This window comes from Rhinolophus hipposideros (genome assembly GCF_964194185.1).
Source record: "Rhinolophus hipposideros genome assembly, chromosome: 11".
NCBI classification, from domain to species: Eukaryota; Metazoa; Chordata; class Mammalia; order Chiroptera; family Rhinolophidae; genus Rhinolophus; species Rhinolophus hipposideros.
Window position 1 is genome coordinate 8,807,410 of NC_138057.1, and position 24,630 is coordinate 8,832,039.

Genomic DNA, 24,630 nt, shown 5'->3' on the forward strand with positions numbered 1-24,630 from the left:
TGCATACCCACCAGCAGTGTATGAGAGTTCCTTTTTGCCCCACAGCTTCTCCAACACTTTCGGTGACTTGTCTTGTTGATAATAGCCATTCACACATGTGAGAGATGCTATCTCATTGCGGTTTTGATATGCATTTCCCTGTAGCTAGTAAAGTTGAGCATCTTTTCCGTGTATCTGGTGGCCATTTGTTTGTCTTCCTGGGATGAGTGTCTATTTCGGTCCTTTACCCATTTGTTTTGGAGGGCGCAGTTCACAGTGACCCCTGCGGGGATCGAACCAGCAACCTTGGTGTTATTAACACCGTGCCCTAACTAATTGAGCTAACTGACCACCCCATAATTGGATTGTTAGATTTTTGTCATTGTCGTTGAGTTACGTGAGTTCCTTATATATTTTGTATTTGGCCCCGCTATGGTAGGCGTTTGCAAATATCTCGTCTGAATCATTTGGTTTCCTCTTTGTTTTATTCATGGGTTTTTTTGCTGTGCAAAAGCTTTTGAGTTTGATACAGCCCCATTCATTTATTTTTACTTTTACTTCCCTTGCCTCTGAGATGAAACTCATAAAATCCTCTGTGAGACCATTTCCGTGAGTTTAATACCAATGGTTTGTTCCACGTATTTTATTTTATCACGTCTTGTATTTAGGTCTTTGATCCATTTTGAGTGAGTTTTGGTGTTCGGTGACAGATATTATAGTAATTACTTTCCTTCTTTTGCATGTGGCTTTCCAATTTTACCGCACCATTTATCGAAGAGGCTTTCTTTGCGTAACGGTAGGTTTTTGGCTCCTGTATTTAAAATTATTTGCCAGTATGTATGTGGGTTTCTTTGTAGGCTCTCGTTTCTGTTCCATTGGTCTGTGTGTCTGGTTTTCTGCCGATACCATGTGGTTTTGATTATTGTCTCTTTGTAGTATAATTTGAAGTCAGGAGGTATGACCCTCCAACTTTCTCCTTTTATTTCAGGATTGCGTGGCTAATCAGGATTGTTGTCACACAGCATCCTAACCATCTGTCCCTTCCACTCTTTCCTTAGGGAAAGAGGGTTGCGGGGTTGTCCCTTTAGGGGTTGAGTTTTATATGTTCTCTCTTTTGGTCCCAACATGCTGGGTCTGCAGCCAAAGACGAGTAAGATTCCTCAAGGGAGGGACAACTTAAGCCAGGCGGGACCCCAGGGACCCCCATATGTTAACCTTAGGTTGTGAGGTGTGCCCATCCTCCAACACGTTCTGGGAAGCTGCTGACGCATGCTTCAGATGTCCGGCACCCAATTGTGCAAGGAACAGTAATTGAGCGAAACCAGCTTGCTCTGCGCTGACCTCATGGGATAATTGCTTTGAGAGATCCGCTCCCCCAGGGATCACACACACCGCACCTTGGTCATGTGGGGACGGCATGTACAGGTTGCTTTGGGACAAAATGATTGGGTGATTGGAAATATGCTAATTGTATTGGTGGTGTAAGAGTTTTGCAGACCCTGCCCAGAATCATGTGATGCCTATTGTAAAAAATCAATAAATACCCACGACGACCCGATTCGGGGCTCCAGTCTCTTGAGGCTGTAAGTCCCTTGGTCCTCTGTGGTTTCTTTGCTTTCAGTGTCTCTTGTCTGTTTCTTTAATAAACCTTAACCCTCGCCGCCTTCCTCGTCCTTTCCCACTTGCTTGTGTTGTGCAGGACGTGACACAGGATCCTTTGTGGTTCCATACAAATCTGATGATTTTTTTCTTCTGTTTCTTTGAAAAAATGCCATTGGGGTTTTGATGGAGATTGCATGAAGTCATCATATTGCCTTGGGTAATACGGCCATTTTAACGATGTTGATCTTCCAATCCATGGAAGAATTTCTCTCCAATTCTTTGTTTCACTTTTTGGCCATGCATGGAGGATTTTGTTTCTGGAAGTCTGTTCAAATATTTAGCCCATTTTTGAAGACTGTTTCTTTTAAAGACTTACATTGAATTGACAGAGTTCTTTATATAATCTTTACATAAGACTATGGTTAGAAAATATTTTGCTAAGTTTTCTGCATATCTGTTGATTTTTCTTCTTAACAGTGTCTTGGAGCAGCAGAATTTTTTGTTTTTTAAGATATCGTTTGTTTTTTTCATGTTTTTTTTCATTGTTTGTTATATTTCATGGGTTTTGTGTCTTTTTGAATATTTTTTTACCTGATTCCAAGGTCACTAAAATTTCCTTCCTTGGTTTCTTGAAGATGTGTTATAATTTTACATGTAGGACTTTGAGTCACTGCCAGTGATTTTCTTTTATGTGCTGTGAAATAAGAGTTGTGGTTCTCTTTTCTACATCTGTCGAGTTCTAGTCACACCATTTGCTGGAAGGATTATTAGTTTTCCATTGAGTTGGCTTTGGTTCTTTGTCGAAAACAAATTGACCATATGTCTGTAGTTCTGTACCTGGACTCTATTCTGTTTAATGGTTCTATGAGTCTGAAACGCACCTTGTTGATTCTGTAACTGTCTGGAAAGTTAACAAATAAGGAGGATTTAGTCCTCCAAATACGTTTTCAATTTGATAATTATTTTGACTATACATTCTTTGTCATTTCCATATAATTTTTAGAATTTCAAGTCAATTTCTTCAAGACTTTTGCTTGGAATTCTGGTTGATATATTCTTGAGTCTTCAGAATGGTCCGGAAGGATTTATGTATTAATAATATGGATCTTCTGATACATTGAGTGATAGTGTATCTCTCCCTTTTATTTAGGTCTTTACCTTTTTTGTTTGCAATGAGTTGTAGCTCTGCGTATGTTTTACACATATTTTGTTAAATGTATTAAGTTGTATTAAGTTGATGGTAACGTAAACGGCCTCTAATTTACAACTACAAATTCCAGTTTGTCTGCTGTTTATCATTTTCTTCTACTTCTTTATTTTTTCTTCCTGTGGGCTACTTCAGAATTTTACAGAATTCCATTTTGATCTGCCCATAGTGTCTTTGAGGTTTTTGTGTAGTTCTTTTTAGTGCTTTCTCTACGAATTCCATATTATATAACTTACCACAGGCTGCTAGCTTTCATATTTTATGAGTTTGACTGAAGTGTACCTCCTTTTACCTTCCCTAATTTATAATGTAACTTTGTCAAACATTTTCTCTCCACATACTCATAACTATATCAGACAGTTATAATGATGCTTCCTCCATGAAAGAGTTTAGAAACGTAAGAGAAGGAATACCTGTTGCATATAGCGTAGTCCCCCCTCATCCATGGTTTTGCTTTCCATGGTTTTAGTTACTTGCGGTCAACCGAGGCCTGCACAGATCCAATGGAAAAATTCCAGAAACAAACAATAAGTTTTAACTTGTGCATTATTCTGAGTAAGTAGTGCAATGAAATAAATGTTGGCTGTTCTGTGTGGGACATAAATCATTCCTTTGTCCAGTGTATCCACACAGTATGCTACTGTCACTTTGTAGCCATCTCGGTTATGAGATCGACTGTCAGGGTGTTGCAGTGTTTGTGTTCGAGTCATCCTTGTTTTACTTCATAATGACCTAACGGGCAAGAGTAGTGGCTGACAATTCGGATATGCCAAAGACAAGCCATAAAGTGCTTCGTTTAAGTGAAAGGTAAACAAACATTCTTGACTTCATAAGAAAAAAATAACTCATGCTGAAGTTGCTACGATGTACACAGTAAGAACAAATCTTCTATCTGTGATTTTGTCTTGGAGAAATTTGTGCTAGGTTGCCTGCAGAGAGAGACCACATTCACATAACTTTTATTATAGTTTATTTTTATTATAGTTTATTCTTACAATTGTTCTCTTTTATTATGTAATTGTTAATATGTTTCTGTGCCTATTTTAAAAATTAAACTTTGTCATGCGTGTGTATGTATAGGAAGATCATACTATTTACAGTGTTTGGTGCTGTCTGCAGTTTCAGGCACCCACTGGAGGTTCTTGAACCTATCTCCTATGGGTATGAGAGGACCTCTATGCTTAATATTTTTTACTTGTTGTCTTGTTCACTCTTTTTCCCGATAGTTTAAGATCCCTAGACATTTAAAATCTGTGAAATTATTTTTGTAGCTGTTCTTTTAGGGTAGTCCTGCTGGTGATCAATGTGTACATTTTTCTTCATCTGAGAATGTCTTGATTGCACTTCATTCCTGATGGTATTTTCACTGCATTTCGAATTTTGGGTTAAGAGTTTTTAGCACTTGGATCATTGTGCCACTTTCGTATAGCCCTTGTGCTTTGTCATGAGATGTCACTGTTTCAGTTGTTTTTCCCTAGTAACAAAAGGTTACTTTTGTTTTGCTGCTTTCACAATTTTTTTTATTTTTCTTTAGTTTTTAGATTTCGATGATGACCAAAGCACTTAATGTCACTTCTCAAAATACACAGCACTGGGTTCTTGAATAAAAATCTTTTACTTTCTTTACAACGTCATGGTGCAGTCCTCATAGAGTGCCATATTAGCTCATGAATTCAAATCCAATTGAGGGGAACATGGCACCTCTCAGTCATCAAACATCAGATGTGAATTGTAATGAAGTCTGACTCCATTATTGATGTTTGACTTCTAACAGCCCTTTGAATTCTTTCTACATATGATACTTTCATTTGTGAATCAATCTTCCCTCCTTTCCTTCTTTGCTTCCTTCCTTCCTTCCTTCTTTCCTTCCCTCCCTCCCTAGCTCCCTCCCTCCCTAGCTCCCTCCCTCCCTCTCTCCCTTCCTATCTGGATGACTTTTCTTTTTGTAGCATAATTGACCCAGCTGGAACCTCCAGTACAATAGTGAATAGAGTTGTTCAGAATGAACAGCCTGTCTTCTAATATTAGTAGGGTAGCTCCAGGTTCTGATCATGAACTGTGATGCTAGCTGTGGGGTTTTCTTAGATACCTGTTATCAGATGGAAGAAGTTCCATTCTGTTCCTAGTTTGTTCAGCATTTTTATCATGAAAGAGTGTTGCGTTTTGTCATAATGCTTTTTCTGTCTATGAAGATGATCGTGTGGTTTGCAATCCATTGATACCGTGAATTACATTGCTGGATTTTTGGATGTTACACCAGCCTTGCATACTTGGGATAAGTCCCACTTAGTCATGGTGCATGATACATTGAATATGTGTCTAGATTCAGTTTGCTAGTGTTTTGATGGGGAATTTTGCTTCTGTATTCATAAGAGGTATCGGTCTGTAGTTTTTTTGTGATGTCTTTATCTGGTTTTGAAATCAAGGTAATGCTGGCCTCATTCAATGAGATAGGAAGTATTTCCTTTTCTGTCATTTGGAAGAGTTTGTAAAGAATTGGTATTATTGGTTCTTTAAATGTTTGGTAGAATTCAGCTGTAAATCATATGGGCATAGGCTTTTCTTTGCGGATAGTGTTTTGGGTGCTGAGTCAGTCTCTTGTGATAACTCCGTTCAGAGTTTCTACTTCTTCTTGACTTAGTTTCTATAGTTTGTGTCTTTCCGGGAATTTGTCCCTTTTATTAAGTTATCTAATATATTGCTATACATTTATTCCTAATATTCCTTTAAACTCATTTTTTATTTCTGTATAGTCAATAGCAATGTCGTGTTCTTCATTTCTGATTTTAATAATTTGCATCTTCTCCCTTTATTCTCTGGTTAATCTAGGTAAAGATTTGTCAGTTTTGCTGATCTTTTCAAAGAACCAACTGTGGTTACTTTGATTTTGTATCCTTTCTTTCATGAATTTCTAATCCAGTCTTCAGTGTTTGTTTCCTTTGCTTGCTTTAGGTTTAGTTTGTAGTTGTTTTTCCTTTGCATGAAGATGTAAGGGTTAGGTTGTGGATTTCAGATCTTCTTTCTTAATATACTTGACCTTGAACAACGTGAGTTTGAACTGCTCGGGTCCACTTATACACATACATTGTTTCTATAAATATACATTTGGCCCTGCACATCCCTGGGTTTTGCATTTACAGATTCAACCAAGTGTAGATTGAAAACAGTATTTTGAGTCTGTGGTTCGCAGTCCATGGATGCAGAGGGCAGACGGTATGCGTTGTTTTATGTTATTTTATATAAGGGACTTGAGCAGCTGTAGATGTTAGTGTCCATGGGATGGGATCGTCCTGGAGCGAACCCCCCATGTATACGAGTTACGACTGCGTTTTTCAGGAGTCAGAATTTATATGTGGATTTTCACCTGCTCACGGGTCAGCACCCCAACACCTGCATTGTTGAAGAGTCAACTATAAAGTTGCTTATAGCCATAAATTTCCTTTTAAAAACTGATTTTGCTTCATACTGCTAGTTTGGTATGTTGTGCCTTCTCTTTCTGTCACCAGAAAGCATTTTCAATTTGCTTTGGAATTTTCTCTTCAATGCATTAGTTATTTAGCAGACTGGTGTTTAATTTGTATGTATTCGTGTATTGCTCAAATTTCTTTCCATTACTGATTTCTGATTTCATTCTATTGGGTCAGGAAAGATACGTTGTTGTATTTCTGTAGCTTTAAATTTATTGAAGTTTGTTTTGTGCCGAAAACCATGGAGACTGTTTTATGCACAGTTTAGAAGAATTTGAATTATGCTACTGTTATGTGAGGTATGTTGTATATATATGTCTGTTAGGTTTAGTTGGCTGATACTTCTGTTCAAATCCTCTATTTTGTACCTAGCTTCTCTCTCTGTACCGAGTGTGACAGTGAAGTGTCCATCTATTACTGTTTAATAGTTTATGTTTACTTTCACTTGCCAGTTTTAACTTTATGTATTGTGGGGCTCAATTGCTGGATGTGTATATGTTTATAATTGTTACAATATCTTCATGATGGATTTACCCTTTTGTCATTATAAATATTAGTCTTTTTATCTCTAATAACATTTTTTACAGTATATTTTGTTTCATGTTACTATAGCTTTCCTATGGTAGCTGTTTGCATGGAGTATCTCTTGCCATCCTCTTACTTTTAACATTGTTGTATCTTTGAATTTAATGTGTATGTCCTTAGACCGCGTATAGTTGAATACAGTTAGAGCTTGTTTTCTTTCTTTTTTTCCCCTAATCAATCTGACAGTCTGTGCTTTTTGTCTGGATTGTTTAGTTTGCTCACATTTAGTGGTATTGCTCATATGGTTGGATATTTGTACGCCATTTTGCATTTTGTTTTCCACATGTGTCATGTATTTTTCTCGTCTGTTTCTCTATTGTTTTGTAGTACGTGAAGATTTTTTCATGTAACATTTTAGTTTAATGATTTTATTCACAACATTTTTTGAGAGTCCATTTAATTAGTTATTCCTTTAGTGTATACCATATACAGCTTCACTTACCAGATCTACATCAAGTTAACTTAATTTTAGAGATGTATAGACAGGTTCCCCCTATGTAAGTTTCTTCTTCCTGCGCCCTCTTTTGTGGTATTGTTAGGGGTTATGTTTTGTTATATATGTTTTATGTTGTTAATTTTTGTTTCTCTTCATTTTTTATTGTGCATTTGAGTTACCATTTTGTATTACGTATTTCCTTATTCTAGTATAGCTTGACTTCCTCCTACCTCTTTTATGGTTTTCTTGGAAAGATAAAAACACACGTGTGTGTGTTAGAAACCCAACATTGCACATGTATACTCATTGTACACAAGTACTTTTTAAATCAGTCAAGACAACTTTCTTTATTGTATCTTCTCATGCGACTTTACTAGCAGCAAACATCTCTCAATTTTTGTTCATCTGGAAATATTTTCACTTGACGTTTATCTTTAAAAGATCTTTTCCTGGATTCTTGGTTGATAGTCCTTTACTTTGAGTAGTTAAGAATATATCATCACCCCACTACCTTCTGCCTTTTATGGTTGCTGATGAGGAATCCTACTGAAAATTCTTTGCCTCTCTACTCTGGAAACAGAAAATTCCCAGTTCTGTGTGTGCCTAGCTGATTTTTCATTCTACCCCTAGGTCCGCACCCCTAGGTAGTTTCCTCACATGTGACCACAAATTAGTATCCAATCAAAGATTGAAAGGACCCTTCTGTAGATTTCCATAGCTTTCTCTCTCTCTCTCTCTCACTGTAGCTACTAAACATGAACCTTTATTAGAATTTAATGTTATTGAGGCTTGTAATTTAGGGGTTTAAAGAGATGTCCTTTGAGCAGCTGTAAATATTTCTGTTCTACATCTCCCCTTAGAAGTGGTCAAGTGAATATTGTTTCTGTGCCTTTCTTAAAGCTGCATCTTCCTAAACATTTAGAATCATCAAAGCCCATAAAGTGAAACCATGTCCTAAATTATTTCCCATTTACAGGGTATTGTTCTATAAAACAAGAAGTGATCTTCCAGTTGGAACAAGAAGACCCGTTGTTACTGGAGAACAAATTTCTAAATGGGAGTTATCCAGGTGAGTTTTAGAATACTGGTAAAAGGTATCCCTGGAAGACTAAATCCAAAATGGGATCTGTTCAACATTGGGCACCTTTGGAAGTTTAGATCCGAGTAGATCCAATAAAATGTGGGTATGGAGGGTGTAAATTTAAAGGAGTCAACGTTACCTATTTTCATCTTTTGTATTAGGCAACAGTGCATCATTTATACCTGTGTAGAAAATCAAAGAATGAGTTTTTATTTAACCAATAGAAAGTTAAATATAGAGGCAGATTATAATGCTAACTAAAATGGAATTTTAAACCATGGCAAAAGAGAGAGAAGAGATGCAAGGTCTTATAGTTAAGTTCACGAACTTGCCACCATGTGCAGCACTGTACAAACAGCTCATCAAGGTTTCATAATCTTGGTATGTCTGCTCACGACCATGTTTGTGTCGACATGTGGTGATGTCTTGCTGAGTGTCGTACATTGTTGTTGTTGCGTGTTGTGTGCTGTCTCAAGAATATGTGAGATAGAATTGTAGCAATGAACAAACATTAAATTTTTTTTTAAAGTTGGCAAGAGGGGAAGTGAAATGAGAGACATTATTATTCCAGGTTTATGGGGATAATACCAGGAAGAAAACAGCAGCGTACAAACGCATTCAACGTTTTTTCGAGAGGAGAGAACGCATTACTTATGAAGAGAAGTCAGGTTGGCCAGTAACAAGCAGAACTGATGAAAATATTGCAAAAATTCGTTGAATTGTGCGTCAAAATCGTTGGCTTACTGGGAGTAGCATATCAGACCAAGCAAACATTGATAGAGAAACAGTCAAGAAAATCTGAACTGAAAATCTTGGCATGAGCAAGATGTGTGCAGAAATGGTCCTGAAGGACTTCTTGCATTGCAACAGGGCACAAGCTGACACCGCACTGTCTCTGAGGGAGTTTTTAGCCAATAAACAAATAAGGGTATCAGAACGTCTTTCCTATATTTACCTTATCTGTACATTGGTGACTTCTTTCTTTACCTGAAGATGAAGGAAATATTGAAAGGAAGACATTTTGATGACAGTCAAGACATCAAGGGTACTATGACAGCTTTGATGGCCATTCCAGAAAAAGAGTTCCAAAATTGCTTTGATGGGTAGACTAGGCTCTGGTGTCAGTGCATAGCTTCCGAAGGGGAGTACTTTGTAGGTCAGTAGTGATATTCAGCAATGAGGTATGTAGCACTTTTTTAGGAGGTGTTCACGAACTTAATTGTCCGACCTTGCATATACACCACTTGGATTTCAAACAAGATACAGTGGACGACAACTAATTCTAGGTCAAGAGTTGGTAAGTTATGTCACAAATGCAGCTAGCTATTTGTTGTTATAAATAACAAGTTTTTTGAATACATTGTTTGCATAGTGTTGTGGCTGGTTTTGTGGTACAACAAAATGGCGGAATAGTTGTGACTGATATGATGTGGCGTACAATGACTAAAATATTCACCATCGTGCCCTGTACATAAATGTTGGTTGACCCCTGCTCTACATGTTAATAGCATATTTTATGACATGATAATATACATTGATATGTGTTTTTTAAGCTCTGTACTCTGAAAATATAGTATAAGCTTTCTCTGAAGAGTCAGTGGATTAACAAAGCATAATTGTATTGGGTTAGAAGAAAACATTAAGCTCGTAAAGCAACATAATTTAATAGAACTAGAAATTACGACAGTGTGAGAATAAAATACCCCATATTTAAATTAAAAATATTTCCAAATATAACTTTTGGAAAATCTATTTGATCAAGGGATTATCAAAATTATAAAAGTGTAAAGTGTATTTGTGAACCTGTGTATGGAGGTCTCTGGTAACTCAGTAAAGGTGTTATATTAGAGTTTATTATAACAAAAGGTTACAGATAAAATCAGCAAAGGGAAACGTCAAACAGGGCAGAATCCAAGAGAGAATGAATGCAAACTTATTTTCTCCCAGAGGAGTTATACGGACAGTGCTTAATTCTGCCAGCAGCGATGTATGACAGCACACATGAAGTATTGTCATGCAGAGGAATTTATCTGAGCTTTGGTATCCAAGGTTCTTATTGTGGGTTGGTCATGTGGGGCCGGACCATCTGCATGATTGACCTCATTTACTCAGCATGTAGCCCGTCCAGGGAGGCCCAAGGCCCCAACCATAAATCCCAGTGTTAGCTTGAACTATTCGTTTTGACCCAAGCCTCCGGCTATGTAAAGACACTATTATCAGGCAGGATGTTCCATGGGCTTACAAGTCATCACCCATGAATTTGTCAGAGAGTAGTCATTTCTTTGGAATGTGCAGGCTGTGAAACACCAAACCTGCTGAGACGACCCTTTACTGCGCACAATTTTGGGGTATGGGTATAGCATCACTTAATGGAAAGTTTGAAAAACAGGGATTTTTGAGAAAACTTAAGCAAAACAGAAGTAGGTAGTTTTTTTAAAAAAAATATATATAAATGGATTAATTGGAAAGCTATAATAGTGTAAATTAAATAAAAGCCGAAATATGGTTCTTGGAATGAAAAGAATAGATAGAATCCATGTAATAGTTATCCTGTGCTGGTAATAGTGAGAACGCATCCTGTAACAAGTTACAATGGAAATATACTTAGAAATACATCTGCACAAAATATGGAAATGTTTGAAAATCTTTAAGCAACGTGAAATTGAATTAAATGGGTGATATATTATATTCGTAGATTGGGATACTATAAAATTCTGAATTCTTACCCATGTTGTATAAACATACTTGAAGAATGAGATGGTGTAGGATCTTTTCTAACAGGTACTAAAGATATATTGTAAATCTCTTGTAAGTAGCACAGAATGGTACTGGCATGGGATAATTACAGAGCTTTTGAAACAGAGTAGAGAGTCCAGAAACAAATGCATGCCCTAATGACAACTGATTCGTGAACCGGATGACAGTGTAGAAAGCTGCAAAATGCATTTATATGAAACGTGGCATTGTGCCCCAGCTTTATACCCTACCATAAAACTTAGTTTGCTATGGGTTCATACGGAAGGGATTTATGGGCGTTTGTTTTGGTTTCCATGTTCTAAAAGCTGGGAAGGAACAGAGTAATGAGTGGCAGACACTTGCTATATACATTCCTCACAAATGTGTTGTTTCTATGAAGAATTCAGACCTTGTGATCACTTTCTAACTCTGTCCTTCCACGGCTCCCTATTTATAGCGGCTCTCTTGTTCTCCAGCAGTCAGTCCATCTATGCCCTTGTGTCATTTTTTTCCTAAGCACTCATCAGGTCTTCTTACTTCTCAAATAATGTTTCAGAATCTCCACTTTTGTGTCCCATTTGAAAACTTCACAGGCCGATACTCCCTCCCATACATTGTCTGCTGCCTGTGATGGCATTAATCATGATTCCCGAGCTCACTCCCTTCCTTGGATTTGATCCTACTTTTGTCTGTGCTTCCCTAAATGCTTATTCACATTTCGTTGGTGTGGTATAACCTTGTATCCTTAGTACCTCAGTCACAATAAGGAATAGGAAATAGCATACAATGGATATTTGAGTGAATAAATGTTTCCTAGTCTCTTTCTCCTCCTAATTTGTCTCTGAGCTTTGTCCTCTTTATCAGCTCTTCTTCTGTACAGTAACTCCCACCATGCTTGTGATATCCATCCCCGTAATTCAGGCCTTGATATCTCATCCTGATGATCTCATTTAGGGCGGCTGAACCTCTTTGTTACGCTGTCTTTATTTGAAATATAACCAACTGAAGATAAAAATGTTCTCTCATAACACAGACATCCTCGTTTTCCACTTGCACAGTATTTTGTAAAATTTAAAACGTTTGATCATAAGGTTCTCACAACTGGTAGATACCTGGTATGTTGAAAAGTGTATGGAAAGCAGAGTTAAATTTGGGAAAGTGTTAAAATTGGTTTTACAACATGAGTGAGCATATTAAAAACGTAATACTTAGGATTGCTGGTCACAAAACGTTTACTTTTTGAACAACAGTAGTGAAATCTAAAGTATAAAAGCCAGAATAGAGCAATGAATCCCATTGAGGTGGAAAGATACCTTTTCCTCCCGTCACTTTTACGCTTCTTGAGCATTTGTGTTCCTAAGAATGACACCCAGAAGAATCAGAACTTGCGTTTTAGGATTATTTCTTTAAATATGAGGAAATGTGTTACATGATAAACTCATTTTGGTTTTGATATGTAGAATGAGAAAGGGCAACGTCCAGATGGAACATGTGGACTGATCAGTATCCTATCTTTTTAATCTGCATTTGGTAGTTTAAGAACCTGGATTTTGTGAAATACATTATAGGGCATATATCTATTTGACTTTCTACATTAAGAATGTTACATTTCATAAAGAATTTTTTTAACTTTTTCATTTTCAGAAGACTACCAACTTGATCTTTTTGAGAAGCACCAGGAAAATCAAGACAAGTATTTATGTCAAGTTTCATTCACCACCAACAGACCACTGACTGCAGAGCAAGAGAAAATTTCAGGAAAACCACGTAATCTGGGCACAGACATTGTTCCTTCAAGAAAAATGACCTCTATATGTGACAGTGTAGGGCCTACATACTTGGATTTCTACCCGTTGGCTCTTCATAATGAGTCAGAAAAGAAGTATGATAACTGTAATGCATCTTATTCCTATACTAGAAATGAGAGAAGGGATACTGGAGAGAAATCTCCTTCCTATCAAAATGTGCAAACTTCCAGTTATGTGCAGGAATTTTCTTTGGGGCAGTCTTTTGAATGTAATGAACATGGTATTGCTTTGCATGATAAACCTGTCTTCATTACACGGAATGGTGCTTACGCAAAAGAGAGATCTTACTATAAATTTGGAAGAAAGCTATGTAATGAATCAGCCCTTTTTTCTCCCAGTATTTACACAGAGAAGAGTCCCTGTGAATTTCATGAAGATAAACATAATAAAATTGTGAACAGATTCAGGAAGGTTGCTCAACTTCAGAGAACTGATAGAAGAGAAAAAACTTTTGGTCCAAAACCACAATTCAGCGAATATCAGAGAACTCACACTGGAGTGCAACCACTTGAGTGTGGGAAAAACTTCAACTACAATTTAGCCACTAAGATACAAAACAGGACTCACACGGTAGAGCTACCTTGTGATAATAATACTCATAAGGAAACTTTCACTGCTCAGTCACCCATTGATACACAGCAGGCAACTCAAGTGATTGAAAAACAGTTTGAGTGTAATGAATGTCAAAAATCCTTTTCTAAGAGGTCAGTCCTTATTTTACATCAAAGAAGTCACACAGGTGAAAAAATTCATGCATGTAATGAATGTGGGACAGCTTTCTCCCGGAAAGATACCCTAGTTGTACATCAGCAAACTCACAAAGGGGAGAAACCGTATAAATGTAATGAACGTGGAAAAGCTGTCACCTCCTCTTCAGACCTCAGAAAACATCAGAGAACTCACACAGAGGAAAAAGCCTATCAATGTAATGAATGTGGGAAAACTTTCAGCCAGAATTCAGCTCTTCGAAAACATCAGAGAACTCACACAGGGGGGAAACCCTATCAATGTAATGAATGTGGCAAAAGTTTCAAGCAAAAGATAAGTCTTACAATACATCATAGAACTCACTCAGGGGAGAAACCCTATCAATGCAATGAATGTGGTAAAAGATACACCCAGAAGTCAGTCCTTCAAAAACATCAGCAAACTCACACGGGGGAGAAACCGTATAAATGTAATGAGTGTGGAAAAGCTGTCACCTGCTTGTCACGCCTCAGAGAACATCAGAGAACTCACACAGGGGAAAAACCCTATCAATGTAATGAATGTGGGAAAGCTTTGAAGTACAAAACAGGCCTTGTAATACATCAGAGAATTCACACAGGGGAGAAACCCTATAAATGTAATGAATGTGGGAGAGCTTTCGTCTCCTTACCACGCCTCAGCGAACATCAGAGAATTCACAAAGGGTTCAAACCCTATCAATGTACTGACTGTGGGAAGTCTTTCTTCTGGAAATCTAATCTGAATGCACATTGGAGAACTCACACTGGGGAGAAGCGATTTGAATGTACTGAATGTGGAAAAGCTTTCGTCTCCTTATCAGGTCTCAAAGAACATCAGAGAATTCACACAGGGGAGAAACCATATCAATGTAATGAATGTGGTAAAACTTTCAGGCAGAAGTCAGGTCTTCAAATACATCAGAGAACTCACACAGGGGAGAAACCCTATCAATGTAATGAATGTGGTGAAACTTTCAACAGGAAGTCAGCTCTTGGAATACATCAGAGAATTCACACAGGGGAGAAACACGATCAATGTAATGACTGTGGTAAAACTTTCAATCAGAAGTCACCTCTTCGAATACATCAGAGAACTCACACGGGGGAAAAAACCTATCAATGTAATGAATGTGGGAAAACTTTCAGCTGGAATTCAGCTCTTCGAAAACATCAGAGAACTCACACAGGAGAGAAACCCTATCAGTGTAATGAATGTGGTAAAAGTTTCAAGCAAAAGGTAAGTCTTGTAATACATCATAGAACTCATTCAGGGGAGAAACCCTATCAATGCAATGAATGTGGTAAAAGATACACCCAGAAGTCAGTCCTTCAAAAACATCAGCAAACTCACACAGGTGAGAAACCGTATAAATGTAATGAGTGTGGAAAAGCTGTCACCTGCTTGTCACGCCTCAGAGAACATCAGAGAACTCACACAGGGGAAAAACCCTATCAATGTAGTGAATGTGGGAAAACTTTGAAGTACAAAACAGGGCTTGTAGTACATCAGAGAATTCACACAGGGGAGAAACCCTATAAATGTAATGAATGTGGGAGACCTTTCGCCTCCTTATCACGCCTCAGAGAACATCAGAGAATTCACACAGGGGAAAAGCCCTATGAATGCAAAGAATGTGAGAAAGCTTTCGTCTCCTTATCACGTCTCAGAGAACATCAGAGAATTCACACAGGGGAAAAACCCTATGAATGCAATGAATGTGAGAAAGCTTTCGTCTCCTTATCACGTCTCAGAGAACATCAGAGAATTCACACAGGGGAAAAACCCTATCAATGTAATGAATGTGGTAAAAGTTTTACCCTGAAGTCAAACCTTGGAAAACATCAGCGCACTCACACAGGAGAGAAACCGTATAAATGCAATGAGTGTGGAAAAGCTTTCACCTGGGCGACAATCCTCAGACAACATAAGAGAACTCACACAGATGAAAAACCGTAAGAATGTACTGAATGTGGGACAACTTTCAGACACAAAACAGGCCTTGCAGTACATCAGAGGATACACACGGGAGAAACCCTATCTATGTAATGAATGTGGTAAAACTTTCAACAAGAAGTCAGCTGTTGAAATACATCAGTGAACTCACAGGAGAAACCCTATCATATAGTGAATGTGGGAAACCTTTGACATATATGACAGCCATCAGAGGACATCAGAGAAGTCACAAAGGGGAGAAACACTGTCAATGTAATGAATGGGGTAAAACTCTCAGCCAGAATATAAGTCTTCACAACATAATAGGACTGACTAAGGGGAGAAACCCTATCAGTGTAATGAATGGGGGAAAGCTTTGATTCTATGTCAATCCTCAGAGCACATCCGAGAACTCACTCTGGGGAGATACCCTTTCAATGTAAGGAATGTGGTAAAGCTTTCAGCCTGAAGTCTCATCTTGGAAAACATCAGAGAACTCACTTAGGGTGAAAACCTCATCAATGTAATGAAGTCATGCCTTAGAAATCATGAGGGAAATCACACGGGAGAAACCCTATCAATGTAATGAATGTGGAACAACTTTCAGGTGGAGGTCAAAACTTGGAAAACATCAGAGTACTCACAACAGAGAAACACTATGAATCTTGAAGAGTTTCATGTTCATGTAGTATCTCAAAGGGCATGACATAATTCATGCAGGCAAAATACTCTGTGTATGAATTTTGGTAAAATTTTTCTTTGGAAGTCACCCATCATAATACATCAGAGCCTGCATGCATGGAAGAAACGCTACGAATGTAACAAATGCAGAAAAGCTGTTGTTTGCAGGAATACACTTTCATCCTGTATATTCTTTGCTGTTCTTTCCCTTTATTGATGATGGGAGAGTAGCACATGAAAGGAGTCAGGGTTCAAGAATGACTGTGTGGAACAGTTTCCTTCTCTGAAAGTATGACTTTTGCAAGGAAGAAAAATCTTGTTCTCTGCTGAGCTGTTATAGGTTTGGAAATGCTTGTTACTTTCCTGTATTACACAGCCCACAGCCATCACAAACTATGACTCTGTAAAGTGACAAGTTGGTATGTTTCAGAAGCGTCACATGGAAAAATCCCCTGAAAGCATCCTGAATGATCAGTACCTATTAACGGTAGCTCTTCTGTATTGTTAATCATGTAAATGACATGATTTGTTTGATGTTTTCTTGTGATTACATTTAGATCGTGTACCTTTTGTCGGAATACAAAAGAAGTATTGAGGTTATTCTCAGTACATAATACCAGGACACACATACTTTTACTTGGTCCCAAAAATGGTGACATGAAATTGGATTATTTGGTTAATGTGGTATCTTCAACATTTCTTCACAAAAAACAGTCCTCAGTGTCTTGAGATACATTCAGGCAATACCTATGTCTTTGTGTTCTTCAAGCTTTCACAAATTTTAGCATTTATTTCTGATTGTCACCCAAATCGTTTTTTCCATACTTGTAAAACCATGCTACTTTCCCCAGTATTCCTCCCAGTATGTCCTCATCATGGTATGAAACAGTTTTCCTTTTTCCAGAATTCTGTATTTATGTTTGTATAGACTCAAATTCTTGGTTCATACAGTACGGTATCATCTTGAACGAGTGGTGTTAGTTTTATTTTGTTTTGATGGTCAAATCATCTGAGATGAAGCCAGTTTATGTTCATTCAGATTGGCTCCTGTGTCCGATATTAATGTTTGTGATATCTTTTTGCTTTTACCAAACCATCCTTTTACTTGTTCTGATCATGATAATGTTTAATATGATTTTATAATAGTTTGCATTATAAAGCAAATTCTTTATATTTTTGGGAAAACTGTTAAGTCTTTTCTAAAATATTTAGAATATTATACCTCCTAAAATGTATATTTAAAAATTCCGTTTAGAATAGGATTTCATTTCATCTCAGGTATCCATCCACAAGGTAGGACTGACTTAACCAACTGACTGAGACTAATTCCTGGGAAACCCTGAGGCACAGTCCTAGTGGTATGGGACTCAGGTCTTTCTCTCTTTCCCTCTTTGCTGGCACATGTCCAGAGGATATTCCCCAAGAGCACTTCCTCCACAAGAGAATATTATCTGAGCCCTAAACCTGAATGGTCCTGTCTCCTCCCTGCCTTATGGATCTGCACAGGAGATAATGAGGCCCTGAGCTTTAAAGTCTTTTTATTATGGCCTTGATGCCTTGGAGGGCCTCTCTATTTATAGGGTATTGATTGATTCTGGGGAGAGGTGTTGAGGAGTCTTTGAGTTTTAACGGTGGGTTGTCTTTGGATCCCACTGAGAGCAGTAGGAGATACTGCCCAGAAGGAGGTGCCCCAGGAGGCAGCTAGAGAGGCCCCTGGTTGGTAACAGTGTCTTTGAGGGAAAGCTGAATGGACACCTGTGTTGCAGCAGGGCTATGCCTTGCAGTGCGTTCTAATGTAGTGCCAGTGGGGTCTGTGTCCCAACACCGTTGGTTCGTGTGAAATAGGAGACTGGGATGGGGCACCATTGCTCCTTAGGACAAAACACAAGCAAAGCACAAGGAGCCCTGTAACTATCAAGCATCGTGCAAGGGACTTTATAGATTTTTTCCTTTTGGCTAGTAGGTGTGTTGCAGCTCAAGCAATTCCTCCAAAGGTTTTTGAGAAGTTCCTAATCGTGTTTTTATGTATTGCAGTACACGGCAACGGATAAAGTATTCTTCCAAATCTCATACCGTTGCTGTGCTTTGCCTACGTGTGCATCCAGGTCCACGTTTTCACCTGCAAAGTCACTTTAATGATAGTGCCCCCTGTTCAGTTCTATTTATAGGCAGAAATTAACGGGGAAAGTAAACCTTAACATTTTAGTGAGTGCTTTGCCTCTCATTATTTGTGAGCATGGAAGGAAGTAAATAAAGTAAGGAGAGAGGGAAAAATCGTGTTGATTATGCAGGACTGGCCCGGGTCTTGGGTTGAATCCAGAGACCAATCGGGTCCAGGGCTAGTGCTGCCTGCGCTGTGCAGCCGATAGAGTGACGGAGGAGTTTGGTCATAGAATTAACTCTTTTTTTATCATAGCACCAGTGGCCTGAGAAGGCAGAGGAATAACACCTCTCCCTTACCCTTTTCACTCCGGCTTGGGGTGTTTTAAAGGAAAATCTGGGTGGTCTGCCAGAGGCTACATGAAGGTTCTGGGGAGTCTGCGAGGAGCATTCCCTCTGGCAGTGTCATTCTCTGGTGGCATCAAACCCAGGAACACCGATGGGAGTAGCCAGCAAAGAATGCTAGACCAGAGTGTGTGCTCAATAAGCCTATGGGTATTTATTGTAAGTTTCAGGGTAATTTTTTAAAACAGGGAAGTGGGTAGGTGTGGGGACATTTGGAGCTCAAGCCATAGTGAGATGATCTATTGTTAAGCTATAAGTGAGGCTGGTGTCACGGACAGGGGTGTACCATGGGGGCGGAGGGAGGCAACCAGGCCCTGCTTCAATTACGCCTCTTTTACCCATTTTATTTCTGTAAAATTATTATGGTTGCAAGGGTGGCGGCATTGACTCTTCTTGGCTGCTTCCTGTTGTGAGTGGGCATCATCCCTGCCGATGGTCCCTAGAATTTCTTGCTAATTTATCATAGTGGGGAGAGTGCTGTTTATGGCATATCCAGCAGTCAGAGAGCTTATTGCACCTAGCTATTAGAACAATTTTATAAAGATACTAGATTCTTATTTTCCCTAGAGGAGCCCGTGGCAGAGGACAGCCAAAGGCTTTTAATGGGTATCCCAGGGGGCGCCCAAGTAGAGAGGCAATACCGAGCAACTCCAGTAGTTCTGATTGAACAGGAGCTTAAGGTCTTCAGTTGGCTTAAAGGAACAGGAGTGACAGTCTTCCTTCTGGGGGTGTCTGTGGAGATTTAAATGAAGTGGATACAACTTCTTACTCTCTGAAGCCCGATACCAGTTGGGGTGCTCGGGAAAGTGCAAAGGGTCCCTTCCATTTAGGAACCAAGTGGTCTGTTAGAGATCCCTGTCACTCTAGGCTTCCAGTAGTACTCGTTGCCCTGGCTTTCTGGGGCGAAGACTATATGCAGAGGAGTGGGCTTTAGTAGGTGCCATTCTCCGAAAATTCCAAAGTGCCAGCGGATCCTCTCCCTAGTTAACAACATAGGAAATAACAGAATTGAGGTGAGAATCCAAAGCAATGGGCAGCAATTAGAGCCAGGGCTGAGAAATCTTTTGAGGAAACTTCCAGAGTTCGTTTTAAATGTGATTGCTCGTTTTACATTTTGGCCAAGGTATAGGCCAGTGGTAAGGAACAAGCTTGAGTATGAGCCCAAATTTCGGGGCTTTGTTTATTTATACAAACAGTAAGGTTTCATAAGAAACAGGTCCAGAGTGAGCGGTCAAGACAATAAATGGCTCCCTTATCACTCAGGAAATTAGAAGGCTTACCTGCCACGTCAAGGGTCACCTGCAGTTCTCCCCTGTCATGAGAACAGCCTGTTTCTCCTGAGGGGCTCCATGACCCTCACACCTCTCTCAGTCATAAGCATTTGTAGGGAAGGAGTTGGTCCCTGCTCCCTTCAGAACGGGACAGTCCATCCTCCAGTGTCCTTTTAGTTTGCATAGGGGCCATGGCTGTTTGGAGGATTGGGACATTTCTTGCTCTAGTGATTTGGGGTTCCACATCCAATGCAGGCTCATTTACCTGGTGTTCCTCTTCTGGTGCTCCCGGTATGTCCTTGGCCTTTGCTTCTCTACTAACAGCAGCCCAAAATCGCCTTCCTTTGGCCTCATCTCCAGCCTCACTGTTCTTTTCTTTCCTCGTTTTTCATGTCTCGGTTGTAAAAGACATTTAAACATATTTTCTGGCCTTCTTTTAGTATCTTAGCCTCTTTATCAGGGATGTAACAGTGCGGTACAACCACTGTAATACACTAACAGGTTAGGGAAAACAATAGCCTAACTTACATGTGCGGGTCTATACTCTTAATGCCGAGAAGGGCACCTGAACTCTGGCATTCATAAAATACAGAAGTTTGAATAACTATTAGCAAAACTTAGTTCTTAGATTTAGTTGAGTAACCAAAGACCTAATTAATCAATATAAAACAAATTTATTGATGATGCATATAATCTTTGATTTTTAGGCAGAAAACTTTTTCATAATATCAGTCTAACAACCTGTGTGTTATTTAGCAGCATCAGAAAACTTGAATTTTGTGCCATTTTACTTTTGATGTATAAATTTTACTTAATCGCATTTAGCTTAACCGTATAAAATTCTCTCAACATTTTTCTCACAAATCTACAACTTCCTTAGTTTGTCTCTTCTCACTCATTCATAATTGAGCATCCTTAAGACAAACTACTTTCTTACACTTTCTTCAAAAGTATATTCCCATGCCTTATACCTTCCCTGAAGACTTTCATCATGTCTTTTCACGTTATTAGAATCCATAACCTTCAGAGCTTTATACTGACAATTAAAGCAAGGAATTAGCATTTCCACTGGCAAATCTTAACGTTACCAACAGATGCTGAGATACCATGTTCACGCATGCACAAAACGTAATTATTACTGAAAAGTTATCTAAAACCTTATTTCAGTTAATATACATATATTTTTCAGATTTTTATTCTGGAAGAGGAACAGGATTTTATTGGGGAACACTTCAGCTCCAGGTCCAGTTGCTGTTGCTAATTACAGGGGGGGCAGCCCACCATCCCTTGGCAACCTTGTGGTTGAGAGGACATTCTCCAACCAACTGAGCCATCTGGGAGCTCAGCGGCAACTCACCTCAAGGTGCTGTGTTCAATCTTAGTTGCAGGGGGCGGAGCCCACCATCTCTTTCAGGACTCTAGGAGCTGAACCGGCAACCTTGTGGATGAGTGCCCACTTGCCCATGTGGGAATCGAACCGACAACCTTCAGAGTTAGGAGCCCAGAGCTCTATCCACCTGAGCCACCGGGCTGGCCCTCAGTTAACATTTAGTTAGTTTTTTTCCCCTTTCTTCCGTCTTCTCCGGCACTCTGGTTCAAGCCGTTGTTTGTCAGTCTAGTGTAGGACACAGATTCCTGTCCCATTGTGTTATTAGGAGCCTTGTGCTTCCCCCTGGCTGAGGCAGTCGGTCGTTAGTCATTGGTTGGCCCCTCACAACAGATCACAGTGGCACACAGCAGCTCATGCTGGCCACCGGCCGCTCATGGCGGCACACAGCAGCCTACGTCAGCTCTCAGGCAGCTCACGCCAACCTCCGGCTGCTCACAGCAGCCCAGCTCCAGGGAGAGCTGTTGTTCACAATCTTAGCTCTAGAGGGCACAGCTCTCTGGCACATGTGGGAATTGAACCCGCGACCTCCAGTTAGGAGCACTGCGATCCAACCACCTGAGCCACCAGGCCGGCCCTTTATGTTGTGTGTGTGTGTTTTTGTGTTTTTTTCAGGATCAATCAGCCGAGTTAAGTATGGGAAAGAGTTAAAACCAGTTTGAGGAACATGAGTAAACGTATTAAAAAGGTGATACTTAGTATTTGGAGGTCAAACAACATTTACTTTCGAAAAACCATAATGAAAACCAAAGTACCAGAGCCAGAATGGAGCAATGAAAAAATACAGGTGGAAATATGGCTTTTTCTCCAGTTTTACACTTCATCTTGGTCATTTGTGATCCAAAGAATGACAGCCACGAGAATCAGAGCTTGGGTTTTAGGAGTATTTCTTTAAATATGAAGAAATTTGTTCCTTTATTTTGTATTGATATGTAGAATGAAAAAGGGGAACCTCCAAATGGGAGCATGTAGACTTATGAGTATTCTACCGTTTTGATCTACTCTTTATAGTTTAAGAACCTAGATGCTGATAATCTTTTCCATCCTATCTCTTTCTCGGCTGGAACCCCTAAAATCCCTTAATAAATTTTTTTCGTTGTTATTGAATTAATACTATTCTCTGACTTTATTTGTTTCCAGGACTGAAGTTTCTTGAAATCCTAATGTTCCCAATCCATCATTCCTTTCCTTTATGCCCAAGTTTAAAAATTATATTTCAAAATTCCAAAGTACGTACGATATGCACCTCCAATTTCTTTTCCCCTTTTCTACTTACAGGAAGCCTCCTATTACCAAGTAAAGTGAGTATAGTTAATATATACTTTGAATTACTACAGTGTTGCAAGACATAGCAAGAAATGAAACAAAAGTATAGTAGGGCACATGTCTGTAAGAGTTGTTACATTAAATATGTGTTAAATTTCATAAGGGATTTTTAAACTTTCACATTTATAGAAAACTGCCGACTTGATCTTTTAGAGAAGAGCCACGAAAACCAAGTATTTATGTCCAGTTTTATTCACTACCAAGAGACCATCGACTAGGGAGCAGGAGAAAGTTTCAGGAAGACCATTTAATCTGGGCACAGATATTGTTCCTTCAAGAAAAACACTGTCTACATGTGACACTGTGTGGCCCACATACTTTGGTTTCTACCCATTGGCTGTACATAATGACTCCAAAAAGGAGACTTACGAATTTAATGCCTCTCATTCCAATACTAGAAATGAGAGAAGAAACACTGGAGAGAAGTCTTTGGAATACAATCAAAATGTGCAGTTTTTCATTAATAGTTGTGTGGACGAACTTACTTTGGGACAGTCTTGATTATGATGAATGTGGTAGTGCTTTGCATGATATGGAAGAGTGCTTGCACAAAAGAGATCTTATTATGAACTTGGGAGAAAACCATGTGATGAATCAGCGGTTGTTGTTTGTAACTATTCACACAGAGAAGACTCACTGAATTTCATGAAGATAAACGTAATACAACTGGGAGCAATTTCAGGAGGGTTGCTGAACTTCAGAGAACTGACAGAAGAGAAAACTTGTGATCAAAAGGCAGATTTCAGAGAATATTAGGGAACTCACACTGGAGGGCAAGTTATTGAGTGTGGGAAAAACTTCAGCTGCAATTCAGCCATTAATGTGCAACAGAGAACTACAAAATAGAGCTATCTTGTGATAAGAAGACGTAACTAAACTTTCAGTTCTCAGTCAGCCTACAGTATCCAAAAGAAAACTCACTAGAGGAAAAACACTATGGAATGTGTGTCAAAAGTCCTTCTCTAGGAGGTCATCCCTCATTTTACCTCACAGAAGTCACAGAGGTAAGAAAAAATTATGAATGTAGCACAGCTTTTTCCTGGAAATTTTCCCTAGTTGTACATCAGGAAATTCATACAGGGTAGAAATCTATCAATATGATGAATGTAGTAAAAGTTACTCCTTGAGGGCCGGCCCAGTGGCTCAGAAAGTTAGAGCTCCATGCTCCTAACTCCGAAGTCTGCCGGTTCGATTTCCCAATGGGCCAGTGGGCTCTCAATCCCAAGGTTGCCGTTCAACTCCTCGAGTCCCACAAGGGATGGTGGGCAGCGCCCCCTGCAACTAAGATTGAACACGGCACCTTGAGCTGAGCTGCTGCTGAGCTCCCAAATGGCTCAGTTGGCTCAGTTGGTTGGAATGTGTCCTTTCAACCACAAGGATTCCGATTCGACTCCCGCAAGGGATGGTGGGCTATGCCCCTGCAACTAGAAAACGGCAACTGGACCTGGAGCTGAGCTGCTCCCTCCACATCTAAGACTGAAAGGATAACAACTTGAAGCTAAAACCGTACCCTCCACAACTAAGATTGAAAGGACAACAACTTGACTTGGAAAAAAAAAGTCCTGGAATAACATACTGTTCCCCAATAAAGTCCTGTTCCCCTTTTCCCAATAAAATCTTTAAAAAAAAAAGTTGCTTTTGAATTCAAGCCTTGCAGTGCATCAGAGAACGCGCACAGGGGAAAAGCCCTATGAAAGTCATGAATATGGTAAAACTTACACTGAGAAGTCAAGCATTACAGTACATCAAAGACTTCACACAGGGCAGAAAGCTTATGAATGTAACGAGTGTGGAAAAGATTTCCCTTGCATGTCACACCTGAGAAATCAGACAACTCACAGAGGAGAAACTATGAATGCTGGAATAGTTTTTTATAAATGGGTGTGGTAAAACTTACA

The 24,630-nt window shown here is 39.2% G+C and overlaps 1 protein-coding gene and 1 long non-coding RNA gene across 6 annotated transcripts in view; both read left to right on the forward strand.

Moving 5' to 3' along the window:
• Positions 1-22,509, forward strand: part of LOC308504540 (uncharacterized protein) — a 29,092-nt gene extending 6,583 nt beyond the window's left edge. For all 5 annotated transcript variants that reach the window (XM_081065360.1, XM_081065362.1, XM_081065361.1 and 2 more), the window contains exons 4-5: positions 8,253-8,345; positions 12,738-22,509. In XM_081065360.1, coding sequence (XP_080921486.1) covers positions 8,253-8,345; positions 12,738-15,586 — 2,942 coding nt within the window. In that variant the 3' untranslated portion in view covers positions 15,587-22,509. The remainder of the gene's footprint in view (positions 1-8,252; positions 8,346-12,737) is intronic.
• Positions 137-1,599, forward strand: LOC308504542. Its single transcript, XR_013994389.1, has 2 exons — positions 137-775; positions 968-1,599. It is a non-coding gene; the product is annotated as an uncharacterized lncRNA (long non-coding RNA).
• Positions 22,510-24,630: the final 2,121 nt, after the last annotated feature.